The sequence below is a fragment of the Heterocephalus glaber genome, unplaced genomic scaffold, assembly GCF_053883595.1.
Source record: "Heterocephalus glaber isolate CG9 unplaced genomic scaffold, H.glaber_assembly_v1.0 deba00001442, whole genome shotgun sequence".
In the NCBI taxonomy this organism is placed as follows: Eukaryota; Metazoa; Chordata; class Mammalia; order Rodentia; family Bathyergidae; genus Heterocephalus; species Heterocephalus glaber.
Window position 1 is genome coordinate 29,583,500 of NW_028258296.1, and position 24,184 is coordinate 29,607,683.

Here is a 24,184-nt window from a genome sequence, read left to right on the forward strand (position 1 = left end):
TTAAAATGGTCCAGTGAAAGCTGCTTTGTGTATGCATCCCCGCTGTGAGTGACAGGTCACATTCTGTTGTTTAGTCTCTATTCCGGCTCAGGTTACATCCTTTTTTCAGCCTCCAGTCTGGCTGTTTGTAATTGACACGTGTCATCCTGTTTTTTGGCCAGTGTACCATGCCCTAATGTCCCGCCTCATTAGTGCATCTGTCTAAAAGGAATATGCGGATACTGGCCCTAGAAGGTCATGGTTAAGTTTCCTTTCCACAATAGAGGGAAGGAGTCAGAGAATTGCCATGAATAGATAAAACAGTACAGGAATTTCCTTGCCTGTTGTCTCATTGTATTTCTTTCTTGCAATAAAAGCCCTTGCACACCTGAACAAAGTGAGACAAAGATTTGATGCAAAAGCTTCCCTGTCTCCTGCAGAGCTAGCTTTATTTTTTCAGTACTGGGGATTGAACTTGGGGTCTTTACACTGAGCTACATCATCAGCCTTTTCATTTTGAGACAGGGTCCACCCATGTTGCTAAATTTCCCAGGCTAATCCTAAATTTTCAACCCTCCTGCCTCAGTCTCCCAGAGTGTTGGGATAGCAGGCATGTACCACCACTCCTGGTGTAGAGCTACCTTTGAATAAACGTCTTTCCTTTCCACCAAAGATTATCTTCTGTGTTCTTGGGGAGTAATGGAGAGTACAGACCAGAATGTAAAGTAACATTTTGGTTACTCTAATCTAGAACCAGACTGAGAGGAGGATTATGGGAAACATGGTTCCAGATTAGCCAAATTGCCACATTACACTCACCCCTCCCTGCCCACATCATTAGTTGAGAGCAATGCCCATAAAAAGAGAATTTATATTTTAAAAAGATTTCTCTGAGGAAAATGGACTGTAGGGGACCAGCTGCGGCCACAGAGAATGGCTAGAAGTCAAGGCAGAGTGGAGGTGACTGTTGGCAGTGGGATCTAAAGATCATGCTGGTAAGCTTTGCTGATGGGTTGAAAGTATCATAGGAGAAGGAAAGAGAAGCCAGTGATAACACCACAGATTTTGGCCTGAACAAATGGTAGGCACTGTTTCTTGAAATAGGAAAGCCTGGAGGGGAGTGGCTTTTCAAGTGGGAAGAAATGAAACTTTTCAAGTTGGAAATACTGAAGTTGAGATCCCTGTTAGACATCAGATAGAGAAGGTGTGTGAGTGGTTACATCTATAGTGCAACCCTGGCATTTTAGCAAAGAGGTTGGGGCTACAATATACATGTGGGGGTCCCCAGCATGTAGATGCTGTGGGGTTATAGCATGAGAGCTAGATGACAGAGCCATGAGTTTGGTTATTTTGCCCAAAGAGTAATTATTGATGGAGAATGGGTTCAAGGAGTAAGGAATCCAAAATTTAGAGGTTGGGAAGCAGAAGATGCTGTCCAAGGGGTAGGCAGTGAGGACAGAAATCCAGATGAGGATTTTCAGAGTCAAAGGAAGTTTTTTAAGATAATAAGTAATGCGATATGTTTGTATTTTGGTGGGAATGATCAAATAATAAGGGAGAAACAGTGCTAGAAAGAGGATAATGTCCGGACAAAATTATTGAGTAATTGAGAAGGTATAAAAATGGAACCTTACAAGTTTTTTACATTGTTATTTTCTGTTATTGGTGCCTTCTTCCATTATAGTATATGGTCAGTTCTTATATGGCAACAGTTAGGGTGCTTCTGATTATAATTAACAGATAATCTGAATCAAGTATGCGTAAACAATTAGTTGGATTATGTCCAGTGAAAAGCCCAAGGTAGAGACGTCAGTCAAGGCTTGATCCAGCAGCTTGGAGATGTCCCCAAAAGCTTAGCTTGTTTCCGCCCTCCACACTGCTCTCCAATATGTCAGCCCCATTAAAGGTTGGCTCCCTGGGTGGTCTCAAAATGACTGCCAACAGCAGTTAGGGCTATATGTTTCTTCACTATGTTCATCCAGAAAGAGAGCAAGCTATTATTCCCAGAAAATCCCTGAGACTCATTTTTCATAGACATGATCAGGTCATGTGCATACTCATTGACCAATTTCTGCAGCCACGAGGAAGGAATGCAAAGTTTGATTGGAAAAGCCTGACTCACTCAGATCCCCAGTTGAAAAAAAAGGGTTACCCTCTAAATGCATCTGAACAAATGATAGTTGCATTATATTACAACAGTAATAAACCTCAGGCAACCACTGGAGGAAGATGATACATGCTAAGAACAGGTAAAAAGAGCATTTGGGAATGACTTTATTTACCATTTGATGGCTAGACATAATTATTCATTTGAGAGGCAGATACTTATAAGCCATGGATGTAACTAAACTATCTGGATTTTATGTGCACCAGTTTCTTATATTCAAGCCAAATTTAGTCAATAAGATTAAAAAAATCTCCCTTTATAGCATGATAGTTTACTGACAATTAGGTTTATGGGGTACATTACAGTAATGAAGTATAATTTGGCTCACTAGAGGGCAGTAGCTTCAAGATATTGCCAGTATGATTTTCCACTCCATGCCCTTAACTAGAGTGTTGATTTTAGCTGCAGCTGTTCTATGTCCCCAACAAGGAGAGGTCCAGTAATTTGAGTAGTTAGCAGTTGCAGTGTGGAAGCTTTCTGAGCCTGGAGTTCCACCTCACTCAGGTCTCTAATGAATTCCTTCCATGTGAGCAGCAAGATATCTCATTAGTACCCAGAGCTGCTTCAGTTTGCCAAAACTTTCTTCAGTGGGATAGTTCAGATTCCTTAGACTATGAAGCCAGGGAATTGCATAATGGTAAAATTATTTCTGGCAGGGCACTGCCTGGCCAGACACCCGTTCTTGAATTCCCCCTTCCCCTCATGTGGGGCTTTAAGCCCTTTGTACCAGAAGGCCCACAGCAACAAGAACTCAAGGTCATGGCTGTTGCAGACCTCTTTGAGGAGACTGTGGTCTTTTGCAAGGTTCAGCCTGTCTGGCATCAGCGCAGATTGACTATGACAAATAAAACTGACCAAATAACCAACTGGTGGTCTGTTTGTTCCCTTTAATATCTCCCACATGGCTACCATTTTCTTGTCTTTCAGAATCTAATTTTTATGGGAACACCACATTTTGCTTTGATCATTCTTCCTTAGGATGTGGTGTTACATTGAACATTTCATGTTTAGGGTTTGATTGACAATGCTTAGAAATCTTTTGTGCAAAGGAACAAAATGGATTTAAAACTCATGAAGAGCTGACTGGTTAACTGTCTTTGTGTTTTGGGGGGACTGCCTCCAGGTGAGCATGCTATCCAGATGTTCCCTTGGTGACAGCAGGCTGGCCTTCTGCACTGGGAAGAGAAAGCAGCTCTGTGCCCCAGCCAGGTGCTCATCTCATTAGCATCTTCTTTCTAGAGGGTGACAGAACAAGCCTGTTGGTTGTATCTGAATGGAGAACTCATTGCTCCTAATTCTAGAGCTAGCAAACTCAACTCCCCTCAGCAGTGTGGAGTCCAGGGCCACAGTCTCCCCAGAGGAGCTAGGATCCAAGGGCTAGACCCAGTTGTTGCCCACAAAGAGCTGCCAGTCCAGAGACCTCATTCCACTTCCTTCTCTCCCTATCTTTTATTACCCTTTTGTCTAATTTTTTTCAACACAATAATGGAAAGATTATTTTTTCTCTTAATGTTCATCTACAACTCAAACTAATGCTTGTGGGAAGGAATCTCGCCAAGTCTGCACTAGACTTCAGTATTTCTCCCTTCCCTGTGAGGCTGCATCCATGCCCATTGCCACAGGACTTGTGGTGCCTCTCAGTAGGCAGAGTATTGTCAGGCTTCCTCACATCCCTTGCTGGGGCCAGTGGCATGTGAATGGAAGTGACAATGGGCCAGTATGAAGCAGAAGTTGTTTTTAATTTTTGGTACCGGGGATCGAACTCAGGACATTGCACTTGTGAGGCAGGTGGTGGAACCACTGAACTAAATCCCCGGCCCTGGAGCAGAAGTTTTAAGAGGCAACATAAGGGTTGAAGCTACAGCTGTCTGCTTTTAGCACTTTTTTGCTTTTCCTTCTGCTCTGATCCTAACAGACTTCTCCTTTGTCTTGGGTCCTACAATCAGAAGGCATTTTGAAGAGCTATAGCCAGTCTGTAGTTGCCAAAATGTGGTACAAGTGAAAAATAAAGGTATGTTTCTATAAGCCATGGAGAATTTTAGGGCTAATTTTGTTACTACAGCAAAGCTGACTAAAGCAAACACCAGATCATAAATAATAAATGGAAGGTATAACAAATACAATAGTCTCAATACCCAAGTCACCTTTATTTCTATAAAAGTATAGTGAATAAATTATCTCAATATATACAAACAGAATCTATATAAATAGAAAATCCCAATAATATAACACCTTTTAAAAAATTACATAAATATATGTTAGCCATAGAAGCTTTAAGTACCTTAAATCATAAACTTTACGTAGTTTCTGTCACTAGTAGTCTTATAAAAATATATAGTTAGCTGTCAGATGTTTAATAAACACCATTTAAGTCAGTTAAAGTGCTAAACTGCAATGCATATTAGAAAGGTACCCAAAATACATGTGTCCTGTATTTAACACAATATAAAAGTTTGCCAATTAATCTGACGTTCCAAGAGCACTCCTAGAAAAAAAAAAGAACCTAAACACCATATTATAAAAGAATAGATGTACATTAGAAAAGTCTATCCAATTTCCATTTTGTTTTGCAACAGCATTTGAAATCTGCCTCTTGAAAGTTCTCCCAAAGTTCACCACAGATATTTTAAGGCATCTGTTCAATGGTTTTTGCCCTGATGACCTAATTTCTTTTTGAGTGCAGAATATACAATCTAAGGCATGATATGTGCAAAAGGTACCATAGTGTTAAAAATTATAACAACCTGGAATTGGTTGTACTGTTTGTTACATTCCAAAGTGACTGACGCTGATATCAAAACCAGAGTGTTGACTGTAATATCAGGTCATATAAGGAGGTTTCTTAAGCCCAAAGGGCTCCATGTTCCATGGTCATTTGTGGTTGCACACATTCTCTGAGATATTCTTGGTCATAGTGCAATGCAGCATGTGCAGGAGTCTGCAGCTCCAACTGCACTTCCCCTATGCAATGTTCAATGGTGAGCTCTCCTTCCCACTCTGCCTCGCTTTGGCCTTTCTGCACTTGTGCAGAGACAGGGACAGGATGATGACAAACATGATGATCAAAACCACTGCTACCACGATGAGGAACATTTCTGAAAAACAAAAGGCACCAAATCAACTTGGGGCGCTTGGATCCCCAGGCAGAACAGACAACATGTCTCCAAATTACACCATCTGGTCTTTGTACAATTTGAAATTTCTTTCACTCTTCCCACCACATTTACATCAGGAAACAATTTGTCAAACTCTACATGTTTTAGAGGAATTGACAATGGTTAGAAGTCCCAAATGAGCTAGAAAAGAACATGTCATTGGAAGTAAGCACAGCTGTTGGAAATGTGGCTAAAGATGTCATTGAGTTTGGTGGCAGTGACTTTAGCAGAAGATGAATGGCAAGGGAAAAGAGATCCAAACTGCTACCAGGATGAGGCGAGGAAAACAAGGTAACTAACAGATGCATTTTGCGACTTCCTGGTCCACCTTTGAAACACTACTCAAGAGGATACCTTTCAGCAAACAACGAAGAGTCGGGAGGGAGAGACCTGACTGTACACAAAGACAGAGGTGGCAGAATTAGAGTGGGTTGTATTTTTTCTATTTTTAAAATTTTATTAGTATGTGTTTGCAATTCATGCAGTTTACAATTATCTTGAGGAGTGGTTACATGTACATACCACAGATTGTTCCTTTGATTTTTTTTATCCTTTTCCCCTTCCTTCCCCTAGAGTGGGTTTTAAACACTGAACATGAGTGCTGTAAGTAGGATGTCCCAGAGGGGTACAGGACGAAAAGGAAAATGTCAACAGCAATAAAAGGAGTGAACACTCTTATTTGTTTGTTATTTATAGGTAGGCCAACACATTGCTTTCTATTGTTTGTTCTTTTATAATTTTGATCAAGACATGTAATTGTCTATTTTTGTGCATGTCTACTTTTTATTTGTTTTTCTCCTTTATTCTACACAAGAATACAAGTTCTATGCATCTTGGAAAAATTTCAAATTTGTTCACTAATAGATTCATGCTTGGTAGGGTTGGGGCTCAGTAAAAGGTTTTGAAAAAATTGTATTTAAAAGTATTTTTACATTTTAAAACCTTGCCTTCACAGAGAGCTGGGTCACCATGGCTGCTCTCTGAGGCTTTTGTTCTATGAGAATACTCAAATCACTTCCCTTGTGAGGCTGGAGGGAGGCTCACACTTTCAGCTGCAGGCAACATATAAAACCTGAGCGTGTATCTGAAGACTGTGCATGTCCACGTGCATACACACGCAGCCCCTGTGGCAACAGTTCATAGTGCTGGGTACATGAGCTGGTCCATAAACTACTTCCCCAAGGATCAGAGCATCAGCAGGTAAAAAGCCCAGGGAAAGCTGTGTTTTAAAGCTAATGTAAGCCCAGGGCTCCAGAGAGTTCAGCACACACTAGGTACTTAGGGAAACATGTGTAAAAGCAAGGGGACCACAGAGAATCACTTACAAAGGCCTAAATCCTAACAGAACACAAAACCCTAAAACAATCTAGGCACTCTCTCCCTGCAGGTTTAACAAAAGAGGTACATCTTGGTTTTGAGATGGGGCATCCAAAGCTCCCAGATGAATGACAGACAGGCCACTTACGTCTGAATACACCTTTTTCTTGCCTTGTACACTGAATAATGCTTTCTGGACTCTTCTTGCTAGCTTTTCTGGATGGAGTCTCAGCTTGAACAAGGAAGCAGTAATCTTGTCCTTTATCCACATCAATCAAAAATTCATTAGTATTTGTTGTGGCTGCTTTCTGTGAAAAGACAAAGAGTTTTTGGTTCATCTGGGCTCCAAGTAAATTCTTTTCCTTTTTATTAAATCGCTGTGGAAGTAAAAACCTGGGCTCCCAGAAATCCCATATGTACACAGCTGATACATGAAGAATTAGAAGTGACGTGGCTAATCAATTACCCCTGATATCTACTAAGGATGCCTTTTCCAAGAGTGAAAAGATCCAATTTAGGCAGGGTCAATCCAATTTAGACCCTTTAAAAATATCTTCAGGAAAGAAAAGAAGGAAGGTTTAATTATTAAACAGAAAGCACGTTTTGGGGCTGGGGATATACCTCAGTGACAGAGCATTTGTGTAGCATGTGTAATGATCTACAGCTTCATACAGTAAAAGAAAGGGAAGGAAAGAAAGGGGAAGAGGAAAGGGAGGGGAGGGAAGAGAAGAGATTAAATTTTGTCTGTGGGATCCTCAAGGAAGAAATGTGAAATGTGAGAGTTGACAGAACTCCAAAAGATTATACTGTCTCAACACGTGGCTGAGGAACCTGGTGGCCCTGGGGGTTCTTGTGCCCAAAGTCACAAGGCAGCTTGGTCATGGGCAGAACCAGGACCTGTTGTCCTGCCCTCTCCCACTCCACCACACTACATGCTCAACCACCCTGTTCTGCTATGTCTGAAGTGGGGAAAAAGTGGGCTGTAAAAGTCAAGGATCTTAATTTAAAACAAGGTATAAAAACAAATGAAAAGAACCTCACCTTCCCTGTAGCTGAAGCTCTCCAATAATAAAGTGTATAACTTAGGTTTTTGCCAAAAACATCCCGAAGGCTTAGGGAAGTGCCGTTGCCTCTGGCTAACGTCTGTGTATCCTGTACTGTCACATTCAGTTTTGTCCCAACTTGTTTAAAACTCTGAATCTTAGGCTGTCCAAGCTGTGCTGAAATGTGGAAAATGGGCTTAGTTGGTACCAAAGAATTCTATCCAGAGTAAACTTTATTTAGTTACCACAGTTAACAACTCCACCATCTCTTATAGACAACACTGGCACAGAATCAGCACTGGGCTAGCAATAGCCATGGTGGCTTTAGAGCCAGATCCTAAAACATTGCAGAGCAGTGCTGTCCCATGGTAACACAATAGGAATCTCAGACAAAGTGTTAGATTTCCTTATAGTTACATTAAAAAAAAAAAGAACACGTAAAGTTAATTTTAATAATAAACTTTAACCCAATTATATCTAAAATATTATAACTTTATCATGTAAGTATATAAAAACTATTTGAGATATTTTATATTTTTGAAAATCCAGTGTGTATTTTACACTTACAATTTTAGCCATATTTCAAGTGGTCCATGGCCACATGTGGTTAATGGCCACCAGACTGAACAATGCAGTTGTACAAGATCATATATATATGATATATATATATATATCATATGCATATATATTTTGTACCAGAGATCGAACTCAGGACCTTGCACTTGTGAGGCAGGCACAGTGCCACTGAGCTAAATCCCCGGCCCCAAGATTCTATATTTTATGTATAATAATTTAAGGGCTCTGGGAAAGCCCAGAAAATGTCCTTAGTACATCAAGGAATCAGTTTTAATGGCTCGATCTCTGCAATGACTCAATTTTATCTCATGTTCTTTGGTTGAATGATAGTAAAACTAATCCCAATCATTTACCATACTATGTAAGCCATAGGTGTAAGTATGTATGATGATGTGTGCATAGAATTGGATTACAAAAAACCCAAGAATTATAAAAGGAAATCATGAAGATGTCATCAACTAGGGGAGGATTGTCAATGACCCTGCAACACTGAAGATGCCTGCCAATGTAGCTTCCTTCCAGCCCAGTACCAGAGTGACACATAGGTAAAAACACCAAGGATTCTGAAGAGAAGGTCTTGTCAGTGGAAAGCTGGGAAGGCAGCCACATTTATCTGGGGTACTCAGTTGGGCAAAGGAGATACTACAAAAGGATGGATGTCCCTGCACTCAATGCTTTTATTCTAACCATCAGGACTTATGTGAGAAGCTGAGTTCACTTTCTTAATATGCTACATGTGATCACTTAAAATAGTTCAGAATCACAGTTGTGACTAAGAAATTTGAATTGCCTACTTAGTGGGAATTCTCTGCATTCCCTCATTAGATCCTAGGGTGAGCAAAGCTGAGGAGCAGGAGGAGCATTCCACATTCTGGGAACAGCACAAGGGAGGAAAGCTGAGAACTGGGAGGTGGTGGCATATCATGGGACTCAAATCAAATTCAGGTGACTGAAAAGGTCACCAAGCCTAATTATAGAATCAGTGGGAAACTAGGCTTCCCTATGGATTGGGGACCATTTTGGAAAAATCCTAAACTGAGACTTCTGGTCCAATGATGGGACAGAAAATTCAGGTGTGACGAATATGGGGGAAAGCTGAGGACCCAGCCTTGGTAACCCAACTCCCCACCACACACACATATTTCACCGGTTGCTGGGAGGGACTGGGGGCAGACAAGTGGAGAGTTATTTGATGAGACTGTTATCAACTCTGAAGTTCGCATTTTGGGAGACTCCTACTACACCTGGAATGAGTGAAGAGGACTGTGGCACTTACAATTTCTGAGAAAGGTATGTTTATGGATGGATCTCTGCATTAGATCAATGGCCCCAAGGGTTGGTCACAAGGCACAAGAATATTGAGAAGCTTAGAACAACAAAGATGAAAGTATTACAAACTGAGCTACTTACTCTCCAGGTAAGGTGTAAACTCTGGGGAATTGCTATAGAGAGGGTCCCCAACAAAACCGGTGTTATTCGAGTTCTTTGGCAAGAGGGAAAGGACCCTTGCCAAGTACGTCTGGTACACGTCCTGAGCAATCTCATCGGTGAGGTCACACTCTGTATCTGTTATGGAGAAGCATTTGCTTTTCCAGTCTCCTAATGCCGAACTAAAGAAAGGACGGAAGAAAAAGAAATGGAATGTTTTAAGCTGCATCCAACAAGACAGATCATCTCTGGTTGTGGTGGTCTGTGCTAAGGGTAAGAGCATCCCAACCAGTCCTGAGGAGGCACTCTATGCTGAGCATGTAAGGTGCATGCGCGTGTGAGGCCCCATAGCAACCTAGGAGCAGGCTCAGTAATACCCTTTACAGATAGGGCAACTAAGACCCAACTGCAATTACAGTTTATTTACTATATCATATCATGTTCTGCATAGACTATATCAGCCTCCCAAGTAGCTGGTACTATAAGCATGCACCACTGTGTCCAGTTTATTCTGGGCCCTTTAAGCAAGTATTTCATTTGATATAATTATTTAAGAAGTTACTGAATTTTTTTTATACATGTAGACTTGGAGGCTCAGAAACAAAAAGTCACATGACTGAAAGGTGGACAAGCTGTCTGTTTGCCTTCTAATACTGTATAGTAGATGTAAATATGAGATGTGAATGCATCTCATCAAAGATTATAGAATAACAATACAGGTTGTATCGGTCTAACAAAATCTGACACTGCAAGGAAATGATTTGAAGAACTTCTACTGAAAATGAAATTCTTCTAAAGGATGAAGACAATCATAGGTTAAGTGTCACTGCAACTTCATCCACACATTCAGGTTCCACGCTAAGTGACAAACACTGCTCTGGGCTTCAGCGTTATCCTGTCAGAGTTCAGCCCATCACTCAAGGGCAGGCTCCCATCCTGCTTCCTTCGGCGATCTCCACATTACCTTGCTTAGCACTAATCTCCCTCTTTTCTGTCACCCAGCACCATATCATCACTAAAGCCCTTAATATAGCATGCTATCTTTGGATCAAGGGTCCTGGCTCTTGTGTGCTCTGCCATGCAGCAGGCTGCATGGCTTCACTACATGTGAGATATTTGTTTGTCTTTATAGGATGAATTAATACACCATAGGGTGAGGGTCTCCTTGTGAATTCAGTTGTCTAAATCCATGCCCAACAGCCATACATGTATGGATATTCTTTAAAACTCTGAACAAAATAACCAGTTTAAAAGGATCTAGGTAAGCACCTTTTTTATTCTAAAATTCACAAACTAATATTGACATTGGAATATTTTGGTTTCTTATGTTTTAAATTTTTTCTGTGACACACACAGAAAAGCTATGGTGGTCCAGAATGACCAACATACATTTTCATTATATCTCTTCTATGACAAAAAGTGAATGGGAACTTGATTCCTCCATCACTATGGCAAAGAAGTTGTTCAGTAGCTGGGCTCCTGCAGTGGGGACAAATTTCTGTAAGATGCTGTATTTGGTTCCTTCCAGCTCATAAGCAGAGACCACTGGCTTATGGCAGGAGTGTCTGTATCATTCTAAGTAGTGAAATTGTATCAACAGCTAACAAAATGGCCATTCTCTAGTAAGGGGCACTGAATGTCAATAGATTGGCACTTTAAAAGCCTTCAAGATTTCTGAAGGTAATACAAAACCCTCAGATTTGGAAACAATAAAAGTCCCTCTTGAATTACTAAAAACTTCCAATAGAATATATACTGTCACTAATTTAGTTAGCAAATTTTGGAAGCTTTGGCAATTCAGCTTTAGAATTGAGAACATTCCATGGAATCAGTATTATTGGTGATGGTTTGGTGCTAAGGCTTGAGCCAAGAACACCTCCCAGCCATCACCGAAATTCACTTCCATGGGGGGAAATGCATCCTCGAGGGGCTGAAGTGGTGAGGGTAGTGGGTGGAGAAGGGGCCCACAGAGGGGACACGTGCCAAGGCTTTCCTTCCGTCTTCCAGCATCTGGCTCACGTGAGGAGGTGGCAGTACGGGGTACAGGGGAGACTGTGGTTCCAGCTCCACATGGGCACTAACCACCAGCAAGGTCATTATAGACCTCTCACCTTCCAGAGCAAATTTCTTTACCTAGAAAATGACTGCTATGTTCCTCTCAGGTCAGAAATCGCTGGAGGAGGACAGTTTGGGAGGAGAACTTGCTCTCAGGCAGAGGCTGATGGATGCGATCTGAGGCCCTTCAGCTCAGCAGCAAGAGCATGGGGAAATAATCCTGGCTTACAGGGGAATCCCAGCCCATGCATATATTTTCACATGTTGTTGAAACACATTGAATGTATTTAGGAGGCAAGCATGCCTCCTAAAATCTAATATTCACTATCCAGAGTTTCCCAAGGTAAACTTCAGGTCTGTATCAAAGAAATTAATTACTAGTTCTCAACTTGCAAAATCTGAACTCACAAGTTTGACCATAATTGTAATACTGTAATCATGATCTCAGGCTATGAAATTTCTCTCTCTCTTTCTCTCTCTCTGTCTCTCTCTATATATGATATATACATATATAATTATTTATATCTGCATATATATTATTAGTAATACTAGAATTTCTAATTATTTTGTTTCATACAGATACAAAGTTTACCTTGGGAAACACTTTTCATATATATAGATATAGATGTATATACATGGATGCATGCACACACACAAATCCTCTTCCCTGTTGGTTTGGCAATAGTCATGGAGTTCATTTTGAAAAATAAGAATGTCCGTCTAAAAGAACCACCCTATTCCTACAAGTTGAATTCCTAATACTACAAAAGGTGTGACACAAGCTAAAACAACAGAACAGCAAATCACCATTACTTTTGGCCAGTGATACTTTTTTGTGTATCTATTCAATTAATGTTAAAATAATTTCTCCAGCCATTGTCCTTTATTTCTTAGGATCTCTACCAAGCTTCCAAGAACATTTCAGAAACCAAAAGCTTGCCAAGAACATGGTGCAAACCATCAAGGAAAACATGTTACACTCTGGACACTGAGACTGAACGTGCTGCATGACTGGCTCCTGGGGAGAGCTGTCATTCAGAGATGAAGCTTGAATGAACAAACCACCCCCAGACAGAGGAGGCTGTAGATGTTGGAGTTGCTCTCCAGTGTTTCTGTACCCCTCCCTGAGTCAGGAATTTGACTTCCTCTGAGATCATGTATACACCAAATTTTAATTCAGAGTCCAAAGATGAATGAATCAAACACTGCTCAAGGGCAATGTATATATTGGAATTCCTCTCCCACTCTTGCCTAACATGTTCAATGCAGCTCAGTCTAGACAGCTTGGCAAAGGAACAAGGATCTTTGTTCTTAAATGAGATTAGTTACTCCTGATCCCAAAGCAAACTATCAGTGCCTGCTTATGAGGATTCACCTCACCTCAACTTATACTCCACTTACAAATTTTCCCATCATGTCCAAAAACAGTTAAGATGTTATACCAATTTAAGGTCTTGAAATGTTGGAGGCTTGATAGAACTCGACACTGGACACTGCCCTCTTTTTTGTTACTGGCTAAAGCATTTCATCCAATAATCAACTTTAAAGACATCCGTATTCAGCACAGGAAACAGGAAACATCAAAAACCTCAATTCTCTCTCTTTTTCCCTCTCTCTATCTCTTTTGGACCTAGCTTACCTTATCTGAACAGTGTAGACATAATTGATGGGTTTGGGTTTCCACTCCAAAATTGTCTTGAAATTAGTTGATTTCCAAGTTAAATTATATGCTTTAACTGGAGTGCCTTCGAACAACAGAGAAACAGCTATTACTACATGCACTTCTCAGCCCGCGACTTTGAGCTGAAGCATACTCCTCACCAGCCTCCCGTCACCATAACTTTACATTTTTGTTTTCAAACACAAAAGCTTTGCTATTTAATTATTAATAGAAAAAAAATTTTCAAGTTTTTCCTAGATCCAGAATATCCTCCTGGCAAGATCCGCTCTGTAATGCTGGGAAACAGGCAAGGATCTAAAATCCTTGTTTGCCGTCGTTATTCCTGAGGAAAGCCCGGTACCGACTTGTCCGAGAAGCAGAGCCCAGAAGCCGTCAATGCCATAGGGCATCTAGGAAGGTCAAGACTCAGGCTTAGCTCACATGGGAAGGCTGGCTAGGCTTTCAATAAGTTAGGAAAAGGGCAAATCCCAGACCAAGGAGAGTGAGGAATGCATACAAACGAAAAAAGTCAAACGTGACCTTCTCCGCTTTTATCTAAAACGTCTTTTATACTGAAACTTCTACTGAGACCAAGGTGGGCCAGTGTGGCCCGTCACACCGTTACACGGTTAGATGCGTTCGGTTAAAGCCTTTACAATTCTTAGGTCTCAGTCTCTGCTTAGCCCAAACACCAAAGAGGCATGGAGCCTGCACAGTGTGGTGCCTGATCCAATCCAAGCAACATTTTGCAACAAGATTGCTTCTACCCAAATCTAAAAGACCACCAAGACTAGGGATGCTCTTTATTAAGGGAAAATGCCCACGTGAAAGACAATATCTAAGCAGTTCACAGCATGCGGACCTGTGCAGAGATGCATCCACTTCCCATCACCTTCAAGGGCACAGCTCTGTGGAAAGCTCTTTCCTCAAAGTTAAAGCGGGAGCCAAAAATCCACTTATGCAACAACGGGTGCACCTAGCAAACACCCCTAACAGAAAGGGCAGCAGCCTCCCGCCCGCGATAGCTCCGCAACTCCCGCCCGCAGTGGCGCCTCACAGGCGGAGTTCATTCAAACGCACCCAGGTAAAGCGCGGGCTAACTATGGGGCGCTCAAGGAGCCAGGCACCCCGCTGTCAGCCAGCGTCGTTCCCTTTCTCCCACTGGCCCTTTCTCCGGAACAGGTGCCACTCACCTTCAGCATCGGCCACCCGGGCCAGGACCCAGCCGAGCAGGAGCGTCCGGGCGACCGCGGTCTCGAGGCGCGGGAGCCGGAGCCAGGCAGGGGTCGTCATGTCCACGAGCTGGCGGCGAGGTCGTTAGGATTCCGCGGTGCCTCGGACGCTGGGGAGTTTGGGCTGCAGGCACCCCAGGGGGCAAGAAGGGCTTTGGGGAGCCGAGAGTCTGCCGAAGGCCCCGGCCGGTGCGCTATAAAGGGCGGCGCGCACGCCCGCAACTCTCAGCCCCGGCGCCCACTCCGACGCCGCCCCTCCTCCCGCTGGCCCGCGCTCGCTAGGGGGCGGGCCCGGCGAAGCCCCACCCCGCCCCGCCCCGCCTCCTCCCCGTAGGAAACTCCGGGACCCAACGAGGATTGACTCATCCGTGATTCAGTAGCCCCGCCGCTGCTGGGAGCGCCGAGCGGCTATCCGTGGGCGCAGGCGGATCCAGGTGCCTCGGAGACCGGGCAGCGGCTCCCACTCCAGGCCCGCGACCTCTAGCTTGGGTGGCCCGCAGGTTTATGGGGCGGGGGAGGTCTCACGCTGGAAAGGATTCTTGAGCTGGAGGAAAAGGATTCTTCCCTCTCGTTTGGCGACGGTGTGGTCGGGCAGGTGGGGTGGCAGCATTCACAGGGTTTAGTAGAAAGTGGGGTCTGGGCTTCTTCTGGGCGCTTGCTCTTGGCGGGCTGAGGCTCTGCGCGTGCAGACCAGCGCGGGGGCGAACCGGGTGCTCTCCCAGCCGTGGTCTCCTTTTCTACCCCGAGGTACGTAGCCACCTGAGCCTCTGGGCTCACAGGGCCTTAGTGCGAGCATTGTGTAGAGTGGTGCAAATGCAGGTGTCTGCCGTAGATATAAACGGCCCTTGGCCACCAGGGCTCTGAAGGCCAGTTGGCTCAGGCTCCTCCCGGTCCACCTGCGGTTAGTGGCTGAGGAGTAGCAGCCTGGAATCTGGCAGTTTGCCTCTGGGAGAATTCCAGGGTGACATCTGCACGGCTGTGGTTCCAGAAAGGATGGTTCTCACGTTGAAGAAGCTATCTGTGGGATTGCGTGAGTTCCGTCCAAGCACACAAAAAGCAAAATGAAATTGAAAACTATAATCCAACTTTCGGGCTACTGGTTCTCCCCCTACCCTTCCTCTCTCCCAGTGAATGCTGGGAATTATTGAACCCCGGACATTGCACATAGTAAGGACGCCTTACACCCCTGAGCTACTGTATACAGTACCTGAAGCGCAAGCTTAATTCTAAACTTTGGCTCTTCTGAATTATTTTCTTCCTTAACCTTTGTAGGTTTTGCTATGAAGCTGTCGGGCCTAAGAGTGTTAACAGTTGTCCTATTTTGTGGCGCTGTACACTGTTCTGTCTCAAAACAGGACTACAGAGGTCTCAGAAGGAGAGAGGAGCTTGTGAACGTCAGTGCACACTCTAAACACATTTTCATATATCCTGCTAAGCGACAGCATTATAAAATTCGTTTTAAATAAAGTAAACTTGGCAAAATTTTTATTTTCTCCCTTTGCTGAGCTGAGACAGCACATCAGCTTCAGCCCTTGCAGTCTTTCCTTAGAAGCGGAAAGCTTACTGGTTTCCTCTTGGAGCCCCTTTCCAGCTGTAAACCCACAAAGTTTATATTTATGAAACAGCCTACAATCGTTTTTTGCATTCTGTGGCCTGAGTCATTTTCCCTAACAGAGCTTCAACCCTACCTGGGATGTGGTGCTTTACCTTCTGGAATTCAAGGTATTTAAAGAGAAATTGTTACACTTCAATCTCATGTTCTCAGACCCAAAAAACCGTTGCTGCCTTTTACAGAGTTATTGCATTTGGAGTCCTGAAATTATGTGGAGAGGGCTTTAAGCAATGTCAAGCTGGCAATTTGGTGAGAAAAATATGTGATACAAAAAGTGCTGTAAATATCGATAAATTAGATAATAAATATTTATTTATTTCAGACAGCCACCAAAATTGTCAGATAGAGAAGGGAGGAATTTTCTGGGTGTTTGCATAGGTTTTTGAGTAAATATGGAATGATATCCTCCAATCTTGAAAAATGGTAAAATTATTACTATCTTCCAGAAGTGGAAGAAGAAAACTGGCCATGGTAAATATTTCATAGCAAAGATTTCCCCTGGCTGATCAGATTGTAGCCAGACAATTTTACAGATCAACTGCTTTTTGGCACCACTAAAAGTACATTCTTAAAATGTCACTGTTGATATTTGCTGCACAGGAACTAATTGTCCTATTACCTACCCTCCCACAATAATTTTTACTCCCTTCAATAAAGTTAAGCTTTGATAAATCTTAGAGGCCTTGAGAAGTTTGAAAAGTTATTAAGATATCATGATAATCATGCTGGCCTGACCAGTCCTTTCTGATTAGATCTTAGAGTGTAAAGGATTGGCGGGAACCTAACAGACCTCGTTTCACATGGGGATCCTAAGGCCCACTGGCCTGAGTGAACAAACTCCCCTGACTGTATATGAGGATCTGGCTCCAGGGGCTTTCCTTGCTAGAATATACATTCTTCTACTCCCAATGGATGGAAGTAGGGTGTGTCATAAGTCCATTAACTGAATGACTAATTTATCCATGCATAAGCATTCAATAGTGTTTGTAGATATTATAGAAGATGCTTGCAGTTTGAGGAAGTCATTGCTCTAGGCAGAAATATCCTGTTGGTTCTTTGAAACATGCGTGCATGGAGACATGTGGAAGCTTTGAGTTCCCTTTGCATAATTAGTGACGAAATGTGGTTGATGAGGAGTCTAAAAATGACTGGAGCACTATTTTAGCCCTTCCCCTACACAATTATAGTACTTGTTGCCAATTTTACCAACTAAATTTCATAAAGGACTTTACTTAATTTCAATTGTGCATTTCCGGTCAGTCTTTTCCATTCGAGTTCTCTAGGGGAATAGGGACTAGGTTTTTTCTTTACATCTTTGAAACCTTTACACAATTACCAGTAGATAGTATGGATTTTAATACTTTTAAATCAATGAAAACTTAATAGGGCTGTGCATGTTGCCAAATTTTTTCATTGGTGTTCAAGAGGTTAAAGTTGTAACTGAAACTTTTCTGTCTAGAGTCCGGGCAGTGAGTTCCATAATGCCCAGATTATTAAGAAATGCAAATCCATCATGAATCTGAATCAGAGGCAGGCTCCGGGTGTCTACCCAGTGATTAATGATCCTTCCTGCAAACAGAAGATCTAATCAGAAGTTTGGGAACTGGTATCATTTTTCTAAAACATTCTTCAGTGATTTAGAGTACCCTAAGTCACATGATATGATGAGGCTGTTTTATTTCCCTTGAGTATAAAGGCTTAATGACTTTTTAGAATAAATTCCTCAAAATGTCTATCTTCCTTGGAAAGAGAAGGGTTAAGATTTATCTTAGGTAAACTTGAGAATTACTTAAAAACCTATTTTACGTATATGAAATAGTAAGGAGGCAATGAAATAATTTTTCCCCCAAATTGAGGTAAAAGGCAAAGTATATAAAAAGGCCAGAGGGAATTAGGAGTTAGTAGGAACACAGAGTTCTGGGGAAAAAAGTGACTCAGCAAAACCTAAGAAACATCTGGCAGGGTATAGTCATGGAAAAATTTGCAGTCGTGATTATGCATTTTGTGAAAATAACTATGTACTAGTCCAGCAGTTCACATTTAGACCAAAATTAGTAAATTGAAAAGCCTTACAATAAAATGTATTGTATCTGTTATTCAAAATTCTTCTATTAACGATGTAGAATATAGTATACAGGGAGCTTTAACAAGTAAATTATAATATAACAGCAGAATTTTTTAAAATATAATTTTAGAGAAAAATCTTCTAGTTCATGTTTGACAAAGATTTGCATTATCAACACAAAACTATCTTTATAAATTTAAAACTTATCAAACTTCCCACTTTTATTTTAATAAGCAGTTAACATTTTATTACCTCCATACAATGGTAACAAATAGATAAATTGTAAATATGAATTGTATTGATTTTAGTAATAAAATGTCATTTAAAATAAAATCCTTCAACCTACATTTGTATTAATATAATATTTACATGACTTAAAATTTTGTGTATGGTATCACTTTATGCAAATCCCGTTACTTCCTCGTATCTGTAATTCTTTTTTTTTTTTTTTTTTTTTGGTACCGGAGATCTAACTCAGGACCTTCCACTTGCGAGACAGGTACAGGAACCACTGAGCTAAATCCCCAGCCCCTTGTATCTGTAATTCCTATACCTCACCATAAGCACTAAATTTGATGAACAGAAACTCATTCATTTAGTAATTACTTGAATGTTTACCAGATGCTGGATTCTTTGCTGGACTCTGATGTACAGAGTAAAACAACATCCCTTTCCTATTTAGTGCAGCATTATTCCTGCTTATGTTCAGCTTTTAATTGTTTGAATAATTTTTTATCAGCATTTGGCCTTTCTATAAAACAATCTTAATGATGATATTTATTAATAAACTTTATCCAGTGTCCTTCCCCTGCCTGCCCAAAACAAGAAGATTTAGGTGTGTCATGGTCAGTCCATCAAACAGGTATCTTCAGCTCAGAAAATTACCTGTCAGTTTGAAACACTTGCAGTTTATCAGTTTGAATGCATTGATATATTCAAAGTTTTGCATATGCAAAAAGTATGTGAACCTCGATATAGAAAGACAACTTTATGAAAGGGAAAATCTAGCAGAAAAAAAGCCAAGTATGAGATCCCTTGGGTGAAGAAAAAAAAATTGGTAAAACACCCAATTGAAAAGCATGTGTGCAGGAGGTTTCATTGTTATTTAAATAGTTTTTGGTTGACATTTTATAAACTAGCCTAGTTCACAGATGTTCCAAATATTGAGCCTCTTACCCATCCAATCTTTTGGTGTCTTTGTTGGATGATGGTCTATCCTCTTAGAACAATTCCTCCGTTAAGAAGAGCTCTCAAGGCAGGGAATAAATACTTAATAAGCAAAGTTATTTCCACCCTGGAACCATGCTTTTAATGTTCGACTAATTGTAATTGTCATCCTAAACCATTACCATTTAAGTGCTTTTTACTAGTAGAGTGAGAGCCCTGGGCCAGCAGAGGCTGTTTTATCTTTACTGATAACCACAGGACTTGGCAAATAGTAGCTTCCCTTTATCAACAAAGCCTTATTTAAAGATCTAAAACGTGTTCAGATCCTTTGAGAGTTCCCTACCTCATCACTAGTGTGATGGAAGAAAGCAATATTTGAGCTATTTCTTAGTCTGGCTGCTGTAACAAAATACTTTAGTTTTTGCTTCACAGCATGGATTAAAAAGTGGAAAATACCTTAGTAATTTATAAATAACAGAAATGGCAGTGCTGAAGGCTGAGAAGACCAAGATGAAGGCAAGAACAGACATAAGGCTCACTCTCTGCTCCATAGGTGGCGCCTTGTTCCTGGGTTCTCAGCAGACAAAAGGGGTAGGCAGTTTCCTTTGGTGCTTTAAAATGAAAGCATTAATCCCATTCACAAAGGCAGAGGCCTCAGACTTAAATACATCTAGAAAGCCTCACCCCCTAGATACCTTCATATTGGCTACTAGACTGCAGCATATGAATTTAGTTGCCGGTGTTGGGAAGACTACCATTCAGACCAAAGCAAGCTGGACCACAGAGGAACAGCAGAGTGGGAGAAGAGGGCTGAGTTGTGTGAGCAGAGGGGTAAGTGTGAGGTGGGATTGGAGAGCAGTATCCTGTGGGTGTGAAATGTGGCCTGAGGTTAGAAAAGTAGCTCAGGGCAGCTTTGTGGACCTCCCTGCCCCGTGGAGGCTAAATTCAGCAGATAGTACATTAAAAAGCTCACTATTCTGGTTATAGTCAAAAGAATTTGAGTTGGGGGTCTCATCATTAAGCTAAGTCCTTCAACCACATGGTCACCAAGGAGCAGAAGGGGAGAGACAACAGTAGGAAACACCATGGAGGAAGAAGGAACTGGTGTAAGTGGGGCAGGAATAAGAGGAAGAATGTCTGGGGCAGATGAAGATGGCCCCACAGGTCAAGATAGAGCCTGGAGAGAAAGCAGGCAGCTTGAAAATGATGAGTTTAGACATGTTGAAGGTGAGGGGCCCCTGGGACCTCCACAAAAAGTACCCAGCACAGAGAGTTGGAAGTAGATCTGGAAGAAAGGACTGAAGGTTGAGGTAGAGATTGGAGCCATTTACCTAGAGGTTTGGTCAAAGATGTGAAAGTGGACAGAGTCACCAAAAGAGGGTGGATAGTGACGGCCATCCAGTTAACCAGTGATAGAAGCCCATGCAGGCTGTCTTAAATTAAAGGGTGTGTACAGGTATATGAGTCTGGGAGGCTCCCTGAACCTGGGGAAAGGTTCCAGGAACCATGGCTTCAGAGTCTGGCCCCTCCCCTCTGCTTTCTCCTATCTCTCCTTTCAACTGGTCTCCATATTTTGTACATGTAGATGCCACACAGTAGGATCTGGATGTCACCTACAGCCCCAGATTCACATCCTTGTCATACCAGGGTCCAAGCGTCAGTGTGAAAGAAGGATTGTGATTGTCCTCCATTGGGCCACATGCTCACTACTTAGACCAATTTTGTCGCCAGAGCAACCCCTGTCCTGGGTCATATGGCTATTCCTGGGGCCAGGGAGCAGGCTTACTACTTGAGGGAGCAGGTGGAACCAGCTAGTGATAGGCAAACAATAACTACCACTGAGTGTAGAACTGAGCTGGGTTTTACATGGTTGGAGGAGGAAGATGACCCAGGAAAAATATGGAAGAATGTCTAGAGAGACAGAGAACAGGAAGGGACCCTAATGTTGAAGAAAGAGAAGGTCACGGCAGCCATATGTGGGGAAAAAAAACTATATACGTGACTTTCATGAATATTAAAAGCACAACTACTAAGGCTAACTTCACTATAGATCTTGTCAATTTTCACTTCTTTGGGTTGAAGCAAGAAAGACCTCTACAGTTCTGTAGAGGGGAGACACATTAGGTTTTATCAGGCATTCAGACCAATTCAACATTTTTTGTTCCTATATTGAGGTAGCTCAGGGTGCCAGTCCCTTCTGCTCTAATCTAAGCACCGTGCAGGCAGGAATGTGTCTGCCTTGTTTTTGCATTGAAGGCTAGAACCATTAATGCTCAGATGCTACCATCAGACCCTCACCAAATCAGTGGACATTAATCACAACATAGCCCTGACATGCTTTGATAGTCTATGTCATGGTCATAGACGTGGCCTTTTTGAGAATCCAGGAACTCTGCAAAATAACTTTGTTCCCTATGATGCCAGTAGAGAAAAACAAATAATCATTTGCAAATATTTACTGGGTCCCAGCACTTCTATTATTTTCTACCAGTAAAAATGGCCTGGAAGTACTATTCTAGCATCTTCTAGATATTAACTTATTTGGTCCTCAGAACAAATCTTTCTTCTTTCTTTCCAACTCATTTTGTCCTTAATGGTTTTCTACATCCAGATTAATTTCTTCTCCAGAACAACAAAAAAAGGAGATATACCTGAAAGAAGCTCATGTGTCTTGAGAACGTGAAGTAAATTTGCTCAGCAGTTTGTTATTCATCAAGAAATAGGGGTCATTATGACAACCAATAAACCACAGTCTGGGTTAAGAAGGAAGGTCCTTCTTGATCTACTTCATGAGTTTAGCATAATTGAGCAGATGAGTAAGTGTGATCCATAATCACCTCTGCTTATCTACCAGCCACTCCATAGTACTTTTCTTGGTTATGAATACATGATCTATTTATCATCCTGATACAGCAGCCAGGCTCAAGATGGTACTTGTCATGGAGTCACTTGTATTTCCACTGCTCTATTTGTACAATGGCTTCTCCTTACCTGGGAGCCTGTGGGGAGCCTCTGGTGACAGGCTCCCTCCTACGGGATGTCGGGCTATCTCTGCCACTGATCCAACTCCTCTGGGGCTACTCACTTCTCCAGACCTCATCTGAGTTGCCTGATGCCAACCTCAGAGCCTACCCAAGGTTAGGTGGCAGCAGTGCCTAGGTGTCAGGCCCAGTTTTGACGGTCCCTACCTGGCACCCTTCCTCCATGGTCATGCCCATAATTACCTTTAGAGTGGACAAGGAAAATGCTGTCCTTGTCTGCAGAGCTCATGCCAAGGCTGATCCCAGAACAAAACCACCTTGCACCTTTTCCTCTCTCCCATCATTTTTGTCATTTGGCAGCTGGGTGCCAGGAATCATTAAGAGTAGCCATGAGAGAAAACCTCACAGTGGGGGCTGTGGTCTTTAAGTGAGATAGAATGTGTGTGTGTGTGTGTGTGTGTGTGTGTGTGTGTGTGTGTGTGTTAGAGGGTTTGGGGAGAGAGGAGAAGGAGAGAATCTTACTTCTGCAGTGGGGAGGAGTGTGGATTTGACTGTAAGGACAAGAACCCACCAGCTATATCTGAATACACCAAGAGAGGTAAAGAACATTGAACCATACCTGAGAAAGTTTGACCTCTGTCTTCGTAGGCCAGGAAATATGATGCTAGTGACACCAGGCAACTCAACAGACTCAGTCCCTGCTGCTTTTGAGCCTAGTGGGACAGGGATGGTTTATACAAACTCCTACAAGGATGGGTTGGTGGCAACAGATATGTGAAAAGTTTCTCTTTTCCAGAGAATTCCACTCACTCTAAATCACCTAGGCGAACTGTTTCTGTCACTGCAGTCTCAGCTCTGGCCCCTGCACTCTTTCCTGATTGTGCCTGTTGCAGCTCCAATAACTGAGGCACACGCCTAGGCCACCATGGTCTCTGGGTCTTTGTAGGCCATCTCCAGCATGAGCCCATGAAGAGCAGGTCCCAGAACCTCTGACCCAGGCCTTTCCATTGCTGAAGAAGCGGTCATGCTGGCTCTTGGCTTCCTCCTGTGCCTGTGAGCTGTTTGGCAGGCCACTAAGTACTCTCCAGTCAGTGTTTCAAGGAGAAGATTAAGAATGAGTGAAGCCTTTACTTCAAATGGTTCAGTTAATCCAAGAGCAAAGCACAATGAGTTTTGAGGCCATGTGAAACAGTCCAGGTCTTAAAATCAAATGTAGCTGTGGAAAACTGGCACATGCTTCTGCCATTAAGAAAGGGAAATATTTAAGTGTGTGTGCATAGGTGCATGGAAGTTGGCATGCCAATGTGTGTCTGGTCATTTGACTTTTCCCATGAAAAGGAGTAATGGGCTAGTGTTCCACATCTCGTAGTTCATGCTTTGCTACTTAAAGATGTGGACATTTGGGCCAGAGCTTATTTTCATGGCTTACGTATGCCAGTTGTACTAAATAATTGCTATGTCCACATTTATTTTAAAGTTTTTCATTGACATTTATTTTCCTCAACTGATTATATTTCATAGTTTCTCTGAACACACTTTTGCATCTGACTTGGTTCAAAGCATTCAGTGTTTCTAGATATAAACAGGTTGTGAGAATTTGATACCAAATTCAGACTTACCATTTCTTTTCACTACAATTAACTCGGATATGAAGGCCATTTGCTTGTGGGTCTTTTCACTTTATTTCCACATGGCCCCATGCAGTAATTGTGTTTGCTGTGGTCTTAGGGCTGTCCCTCATCACTGA

At 42.2% G+C, this 24,184-nt stretch overlaps 1 protein-coding gene across 1 annotated transcript; it reads right to left on the bottom strand.

Annotated features, from left to right (window-relative positions):
- Positions 1-4,272: 4,272 nt before the first annotated feature.
- F3 (coagulation factor III, tissue factor) lies at positions 4,273-14,870 on the bottom strand. The gene is made up of 6 exons (XM_004841234.3): positions 14,574-14,870; positions 13,360-13,465; positions 9,648-9,847; positions 7,660-7,838; positions 6,767-6,926; positions 4,273-5,241 (listed from the first exon to the last, which is right to left on the bottom strand). Exons 1-6 carry the CDS (start codon positions 14,671-14,673, stop codon positions 5,108-5,110), a joined length of 879 nt encoding a protein of 292 aa, XP_004841291.1. The 5' UTR covers positions 14,674-14,870; the 3' UTR covers positions 4,273-5,107.
- Positions 14,871-24,184: the final 9,314 nt, after the last annotated feature.